Genomic DNA, 20,053 nt, shown 5'->3' with positions numbered 1-20,053 from the left:
CAAATTTGAATTACGGTAAAGAAAAACACCACGATGCCCTCCGTTTTTTGTGGTATGCCTTTCCTCCTACAGAAGACTCAAGAGACACGAAGAATGACATGTGGCGCATGACTCGCGGTCCATTCGGTGCTATGTCTCTCTGTCTTCTTTGTCCTGTCACGATAACGGCGAAGATTATGTCCCCAGAACTCTGAACACTGGGACTAGATTGGAATGCACAGATGTCGCCAGCCGTCAGTGAGAGGGGAACCAGATGGCTCGATGCTCTACTTGACCTCGGGAACATCTTGGTGCCCCATCGTCAGGTTGGTAGTAGCGACGGAGCTGTTGCCTATTTTTTAAAGGGACAATGGTGACAAGAGGACTGTGGCATTAATCCCGTCTAGAACACGTGTTGCGCCTATCGAGGCACTTTCGATTCTACGAGTGCAGTTGATGGGAGCGTTTATAGGTGCTCCCACTTCCAAGGAGCGATAACGTTGCATTATGTCACAGTGACGCCACGGATGGATTCCACGACAGCACTCCACTGGGTTAAGGGACCTCTGTCCCAGTGGAATCCGTTCTTGGCAAACTGTGCCACGGAAGTGCAGGAGAGGCAGAACCCAGTACGTGGGGACACTGTCCGGGTGTCGACAACCCCCCGGATCTTGTTGACCAGTGGGGTATTTCCGGACTCGATCAAGAACTGCATCAAGTGGTGGAAAGGGCCGACGTGGCTGGTACAGTCGCAGGAATACCGGCCTCGTACGCCCAGCGGTACACAGAAAAGGTCCTCAACACAGCGGTACACAAAAAAAGGTCCTCAACACTGGCTGAGCCACATCATCATGAGCAAACTGTAACCTGCGGTTGCCATCAAACGTTTTGGTGCGCCGAATTGTTCGCTAAGAACCACGGTCCAGGTGTTGCACTCTGCAAGAAATTGTCCGCGTAGCGAGGAAAAACGAGAGGGGCCCCTTGGCACCACCGGCGAAGTAAAAGAAGCTTGTCCGTCATCGATCCGCCTAGTTCGAAGAGAAGTCTTTGGCAACAAGCTCATCCGCGTTGAGCGAGGCGAAAGTTTCGACGTTTTGTCGGAACTGTGCCACCTAGGTGCACTTCTGGATGACGAAAGACCGTCGCGACCAAAAGGACGTCCACAGCACTTAAACTTTGGCTACAAGACGGCGCATTTGATCGTGTCGTCCGTGACACATCGATTTGTGGAACCTGATTCAAAAAGCACACCGACGGCTTTTGTGTACAGGGTGTTTGGACACAACTACTCAATTGCGCGAAAGCTTCCAAATCCTCTGAGCCCTATGAGCAGCAAAGAGGGTCCTGGGCCGTTGGCTATAATCTGTAGAAAGATACGCGGTAAGAATGCTATTGAGCCAGTGGCGCCGCTACCACGAGACGGGAGTACAAGAGGCGGCTCCCTTCGCGGTCGTGGGTCTCGACTTTGCCGGACCCGTCATCACCAAAGACGAAGGCAAGAAGTATTGGTCGTACATTTTGTTACTGACCCGCACCGTAACTAGGCCAGTGCATCCGGAGCTGGCGAGCGACATGTCTACAGAGAGTTTCGTTTTGGCTATTGTCGCTTTGTGGCACGACGTGGGCTCCTTTGCGCCATGCCCTCCGTCAATGCAAAATCTGGATAATTATACGTGGCGAAGAAACTCTCAAACCATTCATTTCAAGAAGGCACCGAGTAGAAATCCATTAGGGAAAGAGCTGCTTGGAGGCGTTTTTGGAGTGCACGGTGCGTTCGGGCGAAGACGTTGCCGAAAAAAATTTTGGGGTGCACCTACGCGACTTTTGAGGAACCAAACACAGTCTCGAAAGAAATTGAAGTCGTCGATAATTTCCGACGTTTGACCAGTGCCGCCTCCGGCAAAGAGGAGGCGGAGCCATCAACGGCAACATATTTCCTTGCCGGTTAGGCGCCCGACTCCGCTACCCACTCAGGGAGGAGAGACCGCTGTTGCTTTGGCCAAAGAACTCGCTCGTCGCCAGAGGTACCGTGAGAAGTCATTGGCCGCACTCTGGAATCGTCGGCGTAAGGAGTACTCGCGCAGGTCGAGATCCTATTACCACTCTACATCGACAACCTCGAGAGATTTACAGGTCGACTCGGTGTTGTTACGCGACGACCATCGCCTGCAACAAACCCGGAAGACTCGCCACATTCTCGAGATTTTCCCGGGACGTGACGGGCACCTCCAGTTCCGCGTGGTTTGACTTCCCGAGGGAATTGCGCTTTAGAGGCGAATTCGGCTCCTACATCGCTCGGAGGCAAGTAAGAAACGAGCTGCGCCCGTTCAAGGGGAGAGTACATCGAAGAATCAAACGCGATTTCTTGCATAATAACACACGTGCCAATCGAAGGGTTTTCCAGTGTCGCGTGTATGGGCGCCGCACGCCCGGACGACGACAATGTGAAAAGAGCGCAATGAGACCGAGATCGCCATTGCCTTGGGACGAAGAACTGGAGTCGTCTTTACGTGCGTTTCCGTAAATATTGTAAACATATCTCGTTTTGATTATTAGTCCTATCTGATACTGAATAGCAAACCTGGCCACACTCTCGCGGTAAGTTACAGTGCTGGAACATGCAAAACTGATTTTCTAGATTTATTTGAAGTGGGTTAAATCTATTTGGCCCTAGCTGTAGATCAATTCACTCGTTAAACTCTGCTTCAGATGGAGATATTTTTTTGTGTGTTGCCCGTGAGAAGGCACACATTTCACATTAGCAGAGATCATTGTCATCATGAGCACCCTCCATCGTGCCTATGACAGCAACAAAGAGCTTACGGAATATTTTAGACTTCTGTTTGCTTTCTGTATAATGGGGGAACACTGTAACAAAAACAGTGATTGTAAAGACTATTGGCTTATTTCAAGCAATTTCCTCCGAATATTTTTGCACGTAGACAGGAGACGTCTTCAACTTCGAATCATTCACCTGATTTAAAAGATGCACATGCATCATGCAATGTCTCTTTGGAGAACTCAAGTCGTTTGTACATGTCTCACTTTTGATGCAAGACTTTGGGGTTCTCCAGGAAACTACCATAGAATACCGTGCATCCACCCATTCCACGGTAAGCGCCCACCCCCAAAATTTGCAACATCTGAAAAAATATGCACAGTGCGTATATATGTAGAATTGATGTCCTCACCTGCGCCCATCCCCTATTTTTCCGCTATTATCTTCAAACTTTGAGTGGGCGCTTGCTCAAGATTTTGCGGTATGTGAACCATGGATTATTTACTCCAGAAACACTTTGAAAAGTCATTAGAAAAATGTGCTACATGAAGAACTTATAAAATCCAGGAACTCAAACAGGTTTAGAATTTTGTGTCTTTTCGTAATAAGCTACTGATAAAATTATGCAATGCAAAAGTTATGTTGTACTGTATGACTATTTTCGCAGGCTCAATATTTCTCAAATTCTGCAAAGTGCAGGTTCCGTAAAATATTCTGCAAGTACAACGTTTCGTGATTGGGAGTGGTGTGCTATATGTTCGTAACCATGGGATAATATTTATTGAACCAGAAATTCAGGAAAGTTAAGTTGTTTACTGTGTTTTGGAAGTTAATTTCTTTCTGCCAGAGGTGATATAGAGGTTGACTGAAAAAAATATTAATTTAGCACTGAATTACTAAGTTTATTACTCACACCTTTTGATAGAATTTCAAGTAGTAACCAGAAGCTAAGCGGTACATCCCTGGCGAACACATTCATTTCTTTGTAAATGTTCATGATAAAGTACAAGGTTCCTGAACATGTGAAACTCTTATGAGACGCCTGAAAAATAAAATCTATTCTTTCAGGTATCCCATATAGAAGCACACTTGGTCCACAATAATATGTAACTGGCATTAATTTGAACATAAAATTTGTAAAATGTGCCGAAAAACATTGCCACCCTCTTTTTAGGTGAAAACTCGAAATATATTATGGATACGGAAAATAAATTATTTTATACAAATTACATAAAAGGTCCGAGTAATCTCTTGAAAATTAATGCTACAAAAACTAGGCAGTTCTTTTTTGTCAAAAACAATATAAGGTGGTATATATTTCTAGGCAGCTTATTTATAATTTTAATGTTTATAGAAATTACCAGCTCATTTAAAACCTTTCAGGCCATACATTATGTTGCACCAAAATGGACCTGGACAATGCTCTTTGTTATCTCTTGTGCCAGCTGTCTTTGAAAAATTCATTTCTCCTGCATATTTTACCTGCTGCCCATCACTGAACATGTGCTATGTCAGAACCAAGATTGCGGAGCTTTTTGCGAGATCAGATTGTTGGAAAAGAAAACATACTTTCGTATCTTAAAATGTTTCAATTAAATGAATACCTCGCAACTCCTGTGTCCTTATGGGCACACGGGCAATTCACATTCATCGTTAGTAGGGCTGGGAATCCCATGAAAATGCTTTTTTCTTCGTTGATATCCGGGAGTATGCGGACCTTGATATCCGCGCAACATAGGTATTAATGAATAAGTTTACGACATACAAGTGGACATCTTGAACTTTTTCATAAATCTTCCTAATTTGCACAACTTCCATTTATGAAAGTTGAGCAAATATTTGCTTTTTTGTTTTCTTTTCCCACCACACTAACACTGAAAATAATGAAGAGCCAGTATAATCCGTACAGGTATTGGACTCGAAAGTTTGCAAATTATTTTATGGAGGAAGTAGGCCATGCCAGCATCAGCCATGCCAGCATCAGCTATGCCAGCATACCTAATCATATCCTTTCCAGAATGGCGTCTCTCAGTTTTTCTCTCTCAGTTCGTTTCAGGAGTAAACAAGCCTGGGGTCCGATTTTATCCCCGCGAGATCTAATTTACCTCCTGCGGAACAAGCGAATATAGCATTCATAAACAAACTGGTTCGCCTGCTAGCATGAGCGAAGAATGCAGTCCATCTGCCACAAAGCGTCATTAGCAGACAAAAATAAAATAAGAAAATGCCTAATGTCAACTGCTAACAGATAGGAAAAAAAATTTATTGTCTGCTATGAACCGAGTGTTGTGGCGAAGTTAGATTGAAAACGGGTTGAAATTGTGATTGTCTGCTATTTCACATTGGAAGCCATTGAAAACCTGCGCTTCTTTTGAAAATCTCAAGTTGTTGCCGTACACAAGCTGACATTGACTGACAGGTGAAGGAGTACTAAGGACATGAACATCAGAGTCCACGAGACTTCTCTCACTATACTTGTATGTTGGTAAGACATTCTCACCAAAATAGTGCCCAACCGTGAAGTTGTGAATGGATGAAGAATGCTTCATTGGGTCGATTCCGCGCAAGCTGTGGCACCACGTCCGAGCAGCAAGTGAGAATGCTCTTGCTCTCTTCTTGACCGAAATCGGACCCTTGCTGAAATCTAGTAGGTCGGGATCAACTTGGGATCAACTTTCTGTGGCAATGAAGAGAAAGCTAAGAGCTAACGGTTCTGTATTAGTGCGACAAGTAGCGCTGGACCTTTTTGGTTTTGGTTTCAGTTTGGGTTTTAACATGACAGACACGCATTTGCTACAGTTCACCTCTTTGCATGAGGATCGCAGTTGGGGTGCTAGAGTGCGATCGCTGAGCACATCCACGTTTCTTTCCCAACTTTTCACTTGTTTCTACAGATGAGCCAACACTTTGACTGAAGCACTTGGACCGACTTACAAGGTAAATTACACCGTGGTTGATCTCGTCAAAGTCCATTTGTCTCGCGACTGATACAGATATGCAGCGTCGATTTAAGAAATGTCATGAATTTCATCGGTGCTGTGCTGCAGTTTTGAGAACATTGATACGTAAACTCTTCTGGTGCTGAAGACTCATAGCGTGGGCACGATACATCGAAAAGCGAGACAACACACTATGGAACGAAGTCAAATCCCATTTGGATAGCAATCAGTTACCGCTGGCCCTAGGGGAGTCGGTGGAGCACCACAGCTCGGAACACATATAGTGAAAGCTCGCGCTTCAGAACACAGGGATCCTGGGCTCAAACCCCACACTTGCTCGCTTATGCCAGTGAGTTTGCTAATCAGTCGGTATATGAAAACAATGGAGAGCTCCATATCCCTTTGTCTCACTGGAGCGTACACGTTGCACATCACTCGCTTGATTCGTTTTGACAACTTTTGGTTGCCAAACTTTGGAAAAATCCTACCGGGCAAAGAAAGGGGTGGCCTCAGGGAAGGTACCGACAATACACCATACCGACGAAGCACACAACACGAGAAAGAGGCCAGGTTTGTTTTGCAGGAAACCAGAAAACCTGTGGCGAACTTAGGAGCAAAACAAGAAGTGCTATAAGTTTGACACCTCTTGGCTAACATTGTGCAATCAAAGCTAAAAATAACAGTTGTATGTGCAATTGGTTAAGTTGCACTTAGCAAATTATTCTGGTTTAACTACATTCAGCTGTGCAGTGAAACAGTGTGCTTTGGCTCTGTAGCTTTGGATGCAATGCCACAGAAAGTTGACCTCAAGTACAGAGGTAACTTTGGTGATATGAAACAAGAAGACCACAAAAGGGAGGAGAGACCACTCTTTGCCAGTGTCCAACCATCAGCCCAGGGCCCTAGCAAAGGCTGCAACAGATAACCAATGGTTCCCTTTGGGAGCAAGATGGAAAGCTATGGGAGCAAGCGCCGTGCTTTTAACTTGGGCTTTACAACTTTTTAAAGGCCGACGTACACTTCACACTCTCCCCTCTTGCCCGCCTCCTCCTTTCCTATATCCTCTCCACTTTTTACCTTGCCCCAACTTGGCTCCCCTCGCAGCTTTGGAGAGGGAAGCGTTAAGAGGAATATCTTCCCTGCAGAAGACCAGGGTTGTACGTTGGTCTTTAATGCAAAAAGGGCTGTAAAATTTCTTTCAGAGAGTTTGGGTAAAGATCAAACAATGAACAATAATGAAAAAACGGTCTCTCTTCTTGATGGCTTGATGGAAGACAAAAGCTGTACTGCTACATCATTGCTGAGAATTTAGAACATCATTGTAATCCATGGCATGAGCGAATTGATTGAGAGAGGCTAATTAATATACATTCGCATTTTCAGTCCCAGATTATGATACACACCAAACTAAACAAACTGTCACACACTAAGGATTTCAAGCCAGTGTTTTTTGTTTTCCATTATATGAAAGCATGTCGAAAAGAAAACAAGAACTAAACAAGAAAATATTTGTCAGGCAATTCTTGACAAGGCTCTACACATGAGAATTTGTCGTAGAGGGATATCCGTGTTGCACCAAACACGCGGATCATTTTTTACCAATGGCCAAGAAGTGCGGCAAAGAAGAAATTTGTTAGAAACTGCCGAACAAAAGGAACTAGTTGCACATTTCCATCCCCTCAACAACAAAGACCACAGTGGCAACTCCAGAGCTGGAGGACTTGAGGGCCCACCTTGCCGTCAAAGCGAGTGTACTCGTTGAAGGGGTTGTTGGGTGCCACGGGAAACTGGTCCAACTGACGAGCCAGTGCAGAGGACCTCCGGGCGGTGGCCACGTCTGGGACATCCCGCGACCGGCCGCTGCTCCTAAGGGGGTCCTTGCGCGGAAACAGCGCCTCCAGTTCAGAGGCTGTTTGGGGTCGGTAGAGCAAAGGGAATGGAGGTATGATGCTTAGTGATGGGCTCCATTCAAAAAGACACTTATGATATAAAGCATGATACCTTCGCTAGAGTGTTGTTGCATCGGACATCAGGGTACAAAACAAAAGCAATAAATATCAACCTAATTACCTAAAATCCCATAACAAACTTTTTAAATATTATTCTTATCTGGCAGATTCCAATCAGAGATTCATTGCTTATCACCCAAAGATGCCATAGCAGCTCCAAGAAGTCAGAAGATTAGATTCTTTGTGCTATTCAATCGTTACGTTAGGCTGTATAATCTGCTATAGCAGGGGTGGCCAAGCTGCGGCTCCTCGCTTGCTAAAGTGCGGCTTGTGGCTCCCTCTCCTACCCCCCCCCCCTCCAAAAAAAAAAAGGATTGGAACACGTTTGAAATGGAAAGACAGGTTGAGGTTCGGTAGTCCTGTGACACTGCTACCTTATGCATAATTGGACTGCTTTTGACGCACAGAGATTGAAAGGAAGTTTGACCCCCCCCCCCCCCCCCCCGCGGCTCTTGGAAGTTTCGTGCTTTTGTTTGCGGCTCTTAGGCCGGGTCAGCCTGGCCACCCCTGTGCTATAGTATCTGTTCAAATAAGATCATGCATGCGTGTCCGGTTGACAATTTTGTTTTTCTCCATACTATCTTATTCCCCAATGTATACAAACAAATTTTTTTTTAGAAAAACAAAATTTAAGATTGCACTTGAACGGCAACCCCTTTTTAATGTTTTGTTATTTTTGCGAAGTTACACGGCACGTAATAGACAAAGTACAAATAATGGAACACAAATTTTTTTAATCAAAATAGTAGTGTATAGTATTGTAGTCTGAAAATATAGCATTAGAATTTTTTTCATACATTGTTTACATAAGGTTTGATTGTCTGTATATAATTTGTTGCTCTAGTTTATAAAGAAATATCTACAGTGCTCAAACATGCCTCAAGGTAAAAAGCTGCACAATTTCAAAATCCATAAAAAGAAAATCGTTTTTTTTTAATTTTATTACATTAATCATTGTTTTTTCACTAAAACATGTTGCATTATTTTGTCTGCCTAGAATATAGCGCTTCGAAAAGCATGCATATGGCTACTTTGACATTTCAACTTTATATTTATGATTTCCTAACTCGTAGTGTTTTTAAGATGTACTGTAACAGGGTAGCTTGCTGGGATGGTTGGTTGAACGACATAGTGAAAAACAGTGCAAAAAAGACGGGAAATATGCTGACTAACAACCGAAGGTTTAGTGACACTTCTATGCGTGCACAGTGGCACGCGCAAGTATATGCTCTTCTTTTTCTTTCAACGTAAATAAATGACAATAAAGAGAAAAAGAAAATTTGGAAAAGGAGTGTGAGAAGAAAAGAAAATTCTACTGCAACACAAGAAAACCCTAATGATGCATTCGCACCAAGATCTGGACCACATCGGGACGTTGCAAAATGCGTTGATAAAAAAAAATAGTCAGAAAAATTATTTTTTGACAACGGCACGAGCAAACGTTAAGCTCATGCGCTGCGTCCATACCACGTTCGCACCGTGTTCAGGACACATTTTAGACCTTTACGGATAGCGTGTGACACTATACTAGGGACGGCCACAATTACGAAATTATGGTTTCCTGTTCGTCAGATGCTGCCCCCCCAGCATTTTATATTTGATAAAGTTTGTCATATTAATTCATTCGTCACAAGTTTCCGCAGAAAAAAATTTTCTTGTATCTGTGTATAATACAAATTTTGCCGTATTAATAATGTTCATTAATGTACAAATTAAGAAAAAGGTCCCAATGAGCTTCCTTGTGGAACACCTAGTGCAATAGACCTTAGAGTGGAAGAACGACCGTTAATGTTAACATATTGCTGGTAAAGTTGTCTACGGCATTTGCGGACATGCAGGGCATGTCCGCAAATGCCGTAGATTTCAAGCTTTTTGAATAAGATTTCGTGACTAAGACAGTGAAATGCTTTTGGAACATCTAGGAACACACCAAGAACTAATTTTTTGCTTTCAGACTGTTTCAAAATAAATTCCTTTTAATCAAGTAGGGCTGTCTCTGTTGAACAGTTTTTCCTAAGACCAAATTGCGATGAAGTAATGAAGCCACATTTATTTGAAAAGTCTACTAAGCGATGATAGAGCAACTTTTCCAAGGTCTGAAAAATACAAGCAATATAGAAATAGGTCTATTCACCTCGATATCGAACCGAGTTGCCACCGTGCAGCCCAAAATGGAAACATGTGAAAGCGGGGAAACCACCGTGCTTTGTCTGCTACGGGCGCGCGCACGTTCAGAAGCATGGATCTTGACGACGCAAGTGCGCTTCTGGCTGAGCTGGGCCCTCCTTGAAATGCTTGTTGTTTCTGTTGTTGGTTTGTCTTACTAAAAGTTGTGTTGTGTCGTTTCACGCGCATGGAAATTCAGCAAAGCAATTAATATTAAGTTGTATGCTATCGGAATTTAGTGTTGTGGTATGTGGAACCGCTGGTCCCACATACTTTTGTTATCCTGCACAATCCATAGCTTTCATAAAACATTGAATGATGATTGGGTATATTAAAAGCTTAACCCGGCTGATCACCACACTTTAATAAACTAATCAACTGTAAATCCATGGTTTAATTTGTCTCCAGTCATATTGCATAAAAGAAGTTTAAACTACAATTTTTTTTTACTATTTTTACTCTGTCTTGAATGGCATATTGCAGTCCAATTTTAAACTTCACATTGTAACACCTGCAGAAGTATGAACACTAGAAGCCTTTTAAGGTTTAGTAATTTTTAAGTTATTATTTCAGGGGGGACACTAGACAGAAAAAACAATTTCTACAAAACAAGTTGACTTTGAAAAAAAAAATAAAAAAAAAATATTTACATCCACCAACACCTAGAGAGTATTCCCAGAAAGTTTCATTAGTTTACAGTGCATAGTTAATTTTTTATAAATTACTTCGGTCCACCGATGCAAAAGGAAAGGTAGGGGTTGGAGCACTTCGAATGCATTTTTCTATGTGCCACTTTTCTTGATAAATTTCACTTTAGGAAAACTATTGTTTTTTTATTACACAATAGAGAATTATTCTTAGGTGGTTTTCTGGGATAGAATATTGTGAGGAACATGCCCCTGGTTGGTCAGTTCTTCTACTTTAACATTCTTTTATGATAAAAAAAAAAACTACATTTGTAAAAAAAGTGCAGACATGAAAAAAAAAGTAATCTTCTTATGGAGTTATACTTATGGAAAACAATGCAATATAGCAAAATAGCTAGCTGGGTATGGGCATTCCTTTGACTATATTACATATAAAAATCACATATTTTTATTTCATTTTAAAACAATAGCTTTCCTAAGCGAACACGCTGACTTCCTTATTATAACATATGTAACAAGTTTCAGAATTGACATAGAACAATGAAATTCGGCACGAATGGGCCTGCCACGGATATAAACTTCCTCTGCAAATTTAATTAAAATCAAGCAAGCGGTACAGACAGAAGTTGACTTTGCTGGGTAGTGCCCCCCTTAAACACTATAATCACCCTAATGGCAATTACAAGCAATCTGAAGTGATTTACTGTGCAAGCCTGTGTCCTAAAAAAAATAAAAACGTCAAAATATTAAAGCAGGCATTTTTTTTTTTTCTTGACTTTTTACAAAACAAAATTTCAATTAAACGACAAAAAAATATATTTCAATTAAACGGCAAAAAACCATTTTGATTCAAGCAATACTTGAATATTCTGAGAGTTAATCAATGAACTGCCAAGTCCTGATATGTGTTGGGTGAGGGCGGAGGGTGATCGGAAAGTCTCAGGAGAACGTCGCTGCAGCCGATGCTGTCTGTGACGTGATGCGCGTCGTTTGTTGGAGTTGCAGAGTCTACTACGTAGGAATAGAAGAATATTTCGCCAGAAATTTATAATATTATCCTCTTGAGACCCGCGGCCCTCCAACATGCATGCTGCTGCACTGCTCATTTACACTTGTTTATTCCACTCTTGGCAGATGTATTAGAACAGTTTGTTTCAATTGTTTCAGTTGTCCTGCCAACAAACAGTTTGTGGATTGTAAACAGAAGAGGCACTCTCTTCATCGCAAAGTATTAGAATTATTACGAGTCCGAAAAACTTACCAACACCATGTCACAAAAAAGGAAAAGATTGGCTGCAGCGAAACCTTTTTACTCGTAGAAGCAAGAAATATCACGGTAATTTCCAATACAACACTAACTTTTCTTAATGCGAAATATTTATATTACTGCGAAAGCTAAAAGTAAGAAAAAAAAATTCATAGAACCTGCGATTTCACAACCTTCAGTACCAGCATTATGCAAGTATCCAGGTTGGAATTCCTTGTTTAAGTGAATTTCCACGCTAGTGAACCGATATCTCTTTTTAAGTAAACAAATATTTAGCATAAATAGGTGGTATTCACTGGGCGCCATACTTGAGCACAGTGTTTACGGCACATGGTCAGAATGATACCCCACTTATCTTCTAAGAGGACTTACAATCTTGGCGGTGTGAACTGCACATTGCGGAAGCATTGGGGAAGCTCATCGTGAGCTCGCGCTCTGCGGTAGCGGGCTCAACTATGGCCTCCAATGAATACCACCTATAGTGCTGTACACCCGAAAACAGGCATCCGTCGTGGTGATTTATGCTTCTCAAAGTCTGCCTAGAACAGACAACGCATCAACAGAAGCGATTATTTAAATTAGGCCGTACGCTGATAACACGATTCAATCTTCACGGAAGCACCAAACGGTACTGCACAATTTTCTGCTAAAAACGCAAAAATCTACACCGCCTCGCGCGCGAACGTGGAGAGCCTATGGGGCGGCCATTCTTCTATCCTTGCTATGATGATGATGGTAGCGTCATAGTTGTGCCACCTCCAGTTCGATCTCGAGGCCAATAGTCACCTAACTGATTTTTATCTTCCTTTTTGTACAGTACAGAAACCTTTGCTACTTGCATTCTTCTGGGAAACACAAGATTCCAGAGAAAGATTTAAAATATAGGTTTACACGGGAGCAGTTAGATCAGCAAATGCTTCATTGGGCGAATTTGCATTCCATCACCATCAAAGCTACCGCTATATCTTAGGTGCATAATTGGGTGCATATTTTAGGTGCACATTAGTGATTTCTGAACAATTGGTTCCAAAAAAAGTAGATTTGCAGTTCCTCTGACAAATATATTTGCAAGGGTAGGAACCAAACACATCTTAGTGGAAACGAGAATAAACACTACCGTAATGTCCCGAATCATCGCCCACCCCCCTGCCACCTGAAATTCATTAAAAAAAAAGTGGGGTGGGCCAGTCTACGTGGATGAGCACACGAAGTTAAGGAAAAGCTAATAAAACGCCCATTTTTCCGTACGTATCTAGCGCGGCCGGACAACAGATACAAAACTCGAATTAGTTTCATTGTTTTGTTCGAGAAAAGCCAATGAGAGAAAGTTTTACTATCGCAATGTCCGTTGCTCGCATACGCGCGATGAACACCGCCGATCGGCATACAGCGCGAACGTTTGTTCTGCTAAAGCACGTTGTTAACACCGCTATGTTCTCATCGCCTAAAAAAAAAAATTAACAAGGAAATAGAAAAGTCAACAAGATGCACCGAGCGAGCGAACGGACGAAACAAGCGACGAAGAGCGATGCCGGGGAAGCGGAATGGGCGGCGATCGCGTTGGCAAATACTCTGGCTTCGGGCCAAGTCGGGCGCCTTGTCAATCGCAAGGAGGAGGCTCTTGCGCAACGTTCTTGTTAGGTGCATACATGCGTGCGTCCATGCGCAGCGTACTATCAACGCGGGTTGAGGTGGCGTTGCTGCGTGGTGTACGGCACCGCAAACACGGAGCTCGAAATGAAACGCTCTACAAACGTCTGTGTGCAGCGTTTCAGCAAATCTTCATTTCCCCGTTGGCTTTGTCTTAAACATGGCGCAACCTTTCCAACCGCCTTCGCGACGTTCCAGGAAGGAGCAGCGAGTTCGCAGTGAACTTCGGTGGAGACGGACTTCGGTGGAGACGGACATTCCAGGATATGGGGCGTTCGCTGACCTCGCGATCCCTGAACGGGTTACTGCTTGTGTTACCCTTCCAACTTTTTTTTTTTTTTTTGCTGTCGTAAGCAAAGTTCAATTTTATCTCCATCGTTCTCCTCTAGCACGCATGTACTACGACTTCGGAGTCGCGGAAATCGGGGAGGAAATGCGCAAACAAAGAGAAGTGTATTTCCCTCCGTTTTACTTTGTCACGGACCTCCTCCAACTGTAAGGTCCGCGGCCGTGTCATTCGGACGGGATGAATGTTCGCGGATCGCGGAGTCTGCGTTGGGGTATTTGCAGGGGTGGGCGATCACTCGGTGTTTTTTTGGAAATCGATATTCGCCCTCAAAAAAAGGGGTGGGCGATGAGCAGCGACCTATGAAACAAAAAAGAAGGAAGGGCTCGTCACAGGATGGATGCACGTTGACGCTTTGAACTATACTCCCGCAATTAGTGAATGAGTTAATAGCATTAGAAATCTAAAAACTGTACTTGGCACAAATTAAAAATAAAGAGAACATTATGACAACTTTTCTATACAACGAAGGCGTAATCGAGGCCACGGGCTGCAACAAAAATGTTGGTCTAGGAGGTACATCCTGGAGCGCAGTATTTTTGACGAAGACAAAACATTGCAACGTGTTTTGAACGGGAAAACACGGCGATGTGGTGTAAAATACTTCACTTAAATTTCAAAACTATAAAATTTTGTTGCTCCTTAGTTGCACGTTGAGTCTTCGGAACCTTTTACCTTGAGACATGTTTGAAGCGCTGTCAATAGTTTCATTTGTAGACAACAGCAGGAATTTATATCTAGGTGATAGATTCTTTTGAAAAGAATATGAGGAAAACTTGAATAGTAAAGCTTAAAAATGGTACAAGCTAACAGCTCACCAATATTGGGCAAATATGTCACTGTAGCGAGATGTGAGCTTTTCGAAGAGCTATGTATTATATGCGGACAAAATAATGAAACATTTTTTAATGCAAAAACATAGTGATATATCGTGTAAAATGCATCACGTAAATATTTAAAAAAGTCCAAGATTTATTTTTTAATTGCACATTAATCACAAATATAAAGTAAAAATGTCAATGTAGTCAAATATGCGCTTCTCGAAGTGCTATATTTTAGACGGAGACAAAGTAATGCAACCTGTATTTAATGGGGAAAAAAATGGTGATATAACATAGAATGCTTCACCTAAATAAAAAAAAAAAATAAACATATTTTTTAAATGCACTTGCAAAACTTTTTATTTTACCTTGGGACATGTTTGAAGCGCTGTGAATATTTTTCTTCATAAACTAGAGGAACAATTATATACAGACGATAAACCTTCATGCGAAAAATATATGAAAAACAAATTCTAATTAAGCTTGAGGAAGAAAACGAGTTGTCCGTCCTTCTCGTTTACTTCCTCAAGTTTAATTATTTCTATCAACCCGCTCGTTCTGTCCTTACCAAATTCTAATGCTATATCTCAAAAACAATGTGAGATAATAAGTCACAAATATAAAGTAAAAATGTCAAAGTAGCAATGTTTGTGCATGTTGACCGGACACGTGTGCATGATATTATCTGAACAGATATTGTGACATCGTGATGCCATGTGACTGCGACGTGAAGGTATCCCGCTATTAAAGGATGCTTTTCATCAACATCATTTCGAGCGCGGAGAAGAGCCCATATCAGTTATCAACCATCCGTTGCACCGAGCAAAGCGGCCTGATCGCTGGCAGAACGGGCCGGCCGCGATCTTCGGCTTCTCGGCAGTACATACGTGCGTCAGGAGAAGCGATCTTTCGGGAGAAGCGAGCACACGCGGGGGTCGGAGGCCACCACAATCTTGCACCAGAGCCCCCCCAAAGGGCGCCGTTCCTTCCCTCTAATGAGTCTAATCTAAGCTAAACCACACGAAATTTAGTCGCACAAGAATCGGCCACTTCCGCCACCTCAATAATAAAAAGTCGCTCTGCCGCCATACACACGATGCAATTCACCTCTGGATAAAAAAAAAAAAAAGGCACGGGACAAGCACATTAGCGGTCGAGAGATCCTTTTCAACCCGTGTGTGGGCGAACAATTCTCACCAAAATAGAGCCCTATCGTGAACTCTCGAGCAGATAAAAGTAGTTCTTCGTTTTTCTACAACATCCGCACAGCCAAAAGCTGCGAAGTTGTTCTAATCTTCACGGACGCCGCCTATTTTTTTTTTTTTTTTTTTTTTTTTTACGGGGAAGCAAATACATTGGACAAATAGCCAAACACATGGAACCTTGAAACGGCAGCGTACTGAAACGAAAGCGATATCTCAAACCCGCGACGAGGAGATGGACGGAAGACGAGACCGAGACATCAATGTCCAATAGCATAACCAAGACTTTTATTTTTTTTGTGGTGTGTGTGGGTATGTATGTGCGTGGGTGTGTGTGGGAAGACCCCAGATCTACCCACGTCGCTGTCAGGATGCGGAAGGAGGCAGGAGTCGAAGTTATTGCCGAATCATGACCTCGAAAATGCTCGACGGGGCCGAGAAGCTCGCCCGGAAGCGGCGTAGCCCTCGATCCGGCAGTGTGCTCGGGCGTCCTGCAGGCGGCGCGCACCGGAGACGCGGCCCGCCGCCCGGTCCGGCACGGGGGCGCGTCCGTCGAAGACACGGGAGCCGCCGCGCTGTCCCCCGCCTTATTTATCGCCTCGGCGGGGCTCGGGTGGCGGCGCGTCCCGTTTCCCGATTGGCGCCATTCGTCAGCGACACCCGAGCCGCCGAAAGGCTCCTCTTTCGGCCCGTAATTACCCCCGCGCTCAATTAGCCTGCCAGCGAGCCGAGACAACCGACGCCTCCGAGACCCCCCTCGTCCCGGCTGCCCGGCAAAGGCAGGCGAGCCAGCCAAACGAGCGCAGCTCCGAGTGGAACCCGGGACCCGCCCTCAGGCAGGTTCCCCCGCCGTCCTCGCGACACTCGGGAAACCGTCCAGTGTCGCGGGGTAGCGAAAAACACGACCAACTTTCAGCGAAGACGGGCGCAGCGAAAAACACCTGCCAAAAGCAGGACGGTAGAGCGCAAATCCAAGTTCGAGCGGAAGTATCACCGAGAGAAAGAGAAAGCACGGGCGCAGATGTTCCACTGTGCGCAAAAAGGAACATTTTATGGTGCGATAATAAGAGTCGAGCGGCGCGACACATACATGTCGGTAGCCATCTTCCGCACCACAAATGAAAGTTTAAACATTTAGTCTCGAAATGACGCGAATTTCTATTAAGACGCGTGCGCGTGTCAGCTAGGTGTTTCCCGTACGAAACACCCGATTTTTATGTATTGACCTAGCGACAGTGCTCATCGCTTAGTAAGAACCAATTGTGCATCTTTCTATGCGTCCGATCCCACTCTCGGGCGCATTCGAAACACAGTTCTATAGGGCCGAGCCAGCGTAATATTGAACGGAACACGTCGCATAATGGCCGCCGCGTTTCGCGCGTCCTCCGCCTCTAATTATGGCCTTCGTCAAACTCCATCCTACTCGGCAGCTCGGATTCCAAGTCGCACGATGATCCGCACGAGACAGCGGGCGCCCAAGAGACGACTGTGCTCCGCGCGACCGCGCCCGAGGAGGGAAACAAAGCGAACGTCCCCGCTGTTATGCAGCGCGCCGAGTGAGCGTTGACGGCTCTCTCGATGCCGCGCTAACGAGTTTCTCTTGTCGCGGGACAGTCCCAAAAACAAGGAGGGAAAAAGAAAAGCAGCGACGACAACAAGGCCGGGGACAAAAGCGGCATCGGCGAGGAAGAGCGGCCACTTTCTAAACAGCGGGGGGAAACAAGCAGGCGCGTCGTAAAATCCCCATTAGAGAGTAGCGGCCGCTCATTTCGAGCGCCGGCCGACTTGTGAAAAGCCCGGCACCCCCCCCGACGACACGGGCAGCGCGCAACAAGCGGAGCAGAGAAATGCCGACCGCGAACCGGCGTGCTTTCCGGCAAAGCAACTAATTTCGAGGCTCGCTAAAAACAAAAACAACTTAGAAACAAAAAAAAAAACAGCAGCCTGGCAGTGATTTTATAGTGTTCGCCGAGACTTTGCGCAGTTCTGGAGGGCCGCACTGTCACGACGCCGGGCGTCCGCGTACTCGGGCCTTGTCGGAATGGGTACTCCGATGGAAGGCACGAGCGACACGGCCGAACCTCACCCCGCAAACAAACGCTCTGGACCGCCGGGGTGCCTCGATATTCGCCGGATAACGCCGGGCTCTTAACCGCGGTCCTACGCCCGTCCGTCGTTCATTGGTAAAGCATATGCTTTATAACGCCCGTTCATTTTCCGCTGAATTTAGCGGGGACAACGACGTGACCTAAACGCCAATTTAGTTTCCTCGCTAAAGTTAGCGGTGAAATTGACGTCACGTGCCCTATACATAGCTTGCACTGACGTCGCTTGGTCAGGCATAATGGGGGAAAGGGCGAGTGAGGGGGTAACTTCCGCAGCGTTAGCGAGACGCTTCCGGCCACAAGGGGGCGGACTTGGGGGAAAGGGAGATTGCAGCCTCCACTGCGTTAGCGAGGTGCTTCTGGCCCCAACAAAAAGGGGCCGATTCTCGTCAAACGCAACCCACGTATACACCAATTCAGATTCCCCGCTAGATTTATCGGGGAAATTTAGGTCGTGATTTACACACTTCACGTCACGGGACACCGCTCACCCTTCTTGCTCCCTCCCCTTTCTTTCTCTATCTCTCCCCTACTCATCCTTCCATCGCTCCTTCCTCCTCTTCTTTCTCCTCCCTCTGCACCTACCGCAAAAAGGGCAGCGTCCTTCGGTGTTCTTTTACGCTGCGACCAACACGAGCAAGCCCAACTCGTCATTTTGGAGCAAGCCCCGTCCCATCAATTTCATGAAAGGCCACCTTCAGTGTATTTGACCGAATGTCTTATCCGGCCGATTTAAACGATAGGTTATTTACTCGCAGAAATGACTGTTTCTTTATAAATACCTTCTAATGAAATGTTAACGACAGCTCCCGAAATACTCCCTTTTATGCACGACAGAACTCTAAAGGTCGCTGCTGATTTTTAAATTTAAATTCAAACATTTGCGCGCGACCACAGCAGAAACATGCTATTACAATACTGACAGCGACGATGGTATATGGGCTCTTCAAGAAGCCAAATGATGGCGAATACGCGATGCCTGACTTTCCGCGTTATTGGTTCGAAGGTTTATGTCGCCGAGCCAGTTCAGAATAAAAACCGACAAACTACACTGTTTTTAATTTGTTTTACTTCGCGAGTAAACGCGCACGTCGCTTCGCGTAAGAAACACACGCCGAAGATTTCAAAATCCCGCAGACGTCGTTGGTCATTAATTATAGAAATACATGGCCTACCTCGCAGGTTTTTAGATATCGCTATCTCCGGTCTTTCAGATTTTTCGCCCGATAATAGTTGCGCATATTTTTGATTCAATGATTTCGAGTGCTGCAGGCACGGCATTTACGTTTCCATGTTTCACACGAATCTGTCAATCATAGCTGTTTTGACGAACAAAAATACACCGCGCTTCAAGAGGCGAGAGCACCACTTTTCACAAGAGACTCGCTCGCAGCCTGGGTTGGTGGCCGCCCGTGCAGCGGGCGGCCATTAACCTCCACGACTATGTGAGGTCGTGGCCTGGCTCTTTCCCCTTCTTCGCGACAAAGTCTGCCATGATCTATACATTTGTAAATGTCCCTACTTCTCCGGATTTTCTTTCACTATTTACCGAAACTCAAGGCCCAATAAAAAAAAAAAATTGCCATGACTATTAATATTGATGGCGATGGTGTGCCATAATTTATACATTTGTAAATGTCCCTATTTCTCCAAGTCGTCTGCCACTATTCCCAAAAATTCAACGATGCGCCACTACGGACTGTGTCCCAGAGGTCGACCGTGTCAAGCCGTATTTGCAGCCGCCGTTCGCTATTCGTATGATTCCCGATAGAAGCGTCGGTAATCACGCAGGAACATCTTTCTTAATTTTTTAACCGCACACGTAAAAAAAAAAAAAAAAATCCCGATTTATTACAGAATTTACGATACTTTTTTCTCTCTAAAATTTCCTCGAGTTTCGCACCCTTTCGACTGAAACCTAGGACAAGCCCCTGAGAATTGTCCCTAGCAGGTCCGTAGCGAGTCTCAGCGTCTCAGCCATAGGCAAGCCCCTGGCAAGACCCTAACTGTCCTGGGGTCCCAATCTACACGGCGGGACCGGGACAGCGCCGCCTGCTGCTATTGGTCAAGTGTGCCGAACTGGCCAATCGCAGCAGGCGGCGACGTTCCAGTTCCTCGATCTCGCCGTGTACACTAGGGCCCC

At 44.7% G+C, this 20,053-nt stretch overlaps 1 protein-coding gene across 3 annotated transcripts in view; it reads right to left on the bottom strand.

Moving 5' to 3' along the window:
• Positions 1–20,053, bottom strand: part of LOC8042089 (target of rapamycin complex 2 subunit MAPKAP1) — a 116,622-nt gene that overhangs the window by 39,725 nt on the left and 56,844 nt on the right. For all 3 annotated transcript variants that reach the window (XM_040505137.2, XM_040222294.3, XM_040505135.2), the window contains exon 5: positions 7,431–7,606. In XM_040505137.2, the coding sequence (XP_040361071.1) occupies positions 7,431–7,606 (176 nt within the window). The remainder of the gene's footprint in view (positions 1–7,430; positions 7,607–20,053) is intronic.

This window comes from Ixodes scapularis, unplaced genomic scaffold (assembly GCF_016920785.2).
Source record: "Ixodes scapularis isolate PalLabHiFi unplaced genomic scaffold, ASM1692078v2 PGA_scaffold3__209_contigs__length_174095766, whole genome shotgun sequence".
In the NCBI taxonomy this organism is placed as follows: Eukaryota; Metazoa; Arthropoda; class Arachnida; order Ixodida; family Ixodidae; genus Ixodes; species Ixodes scapularis.
The sequence above is the reverse complement of the archived record's forward strand: the minus strand, read 5'-3'. Positions and strand labels throughout refer to the sequence as shown.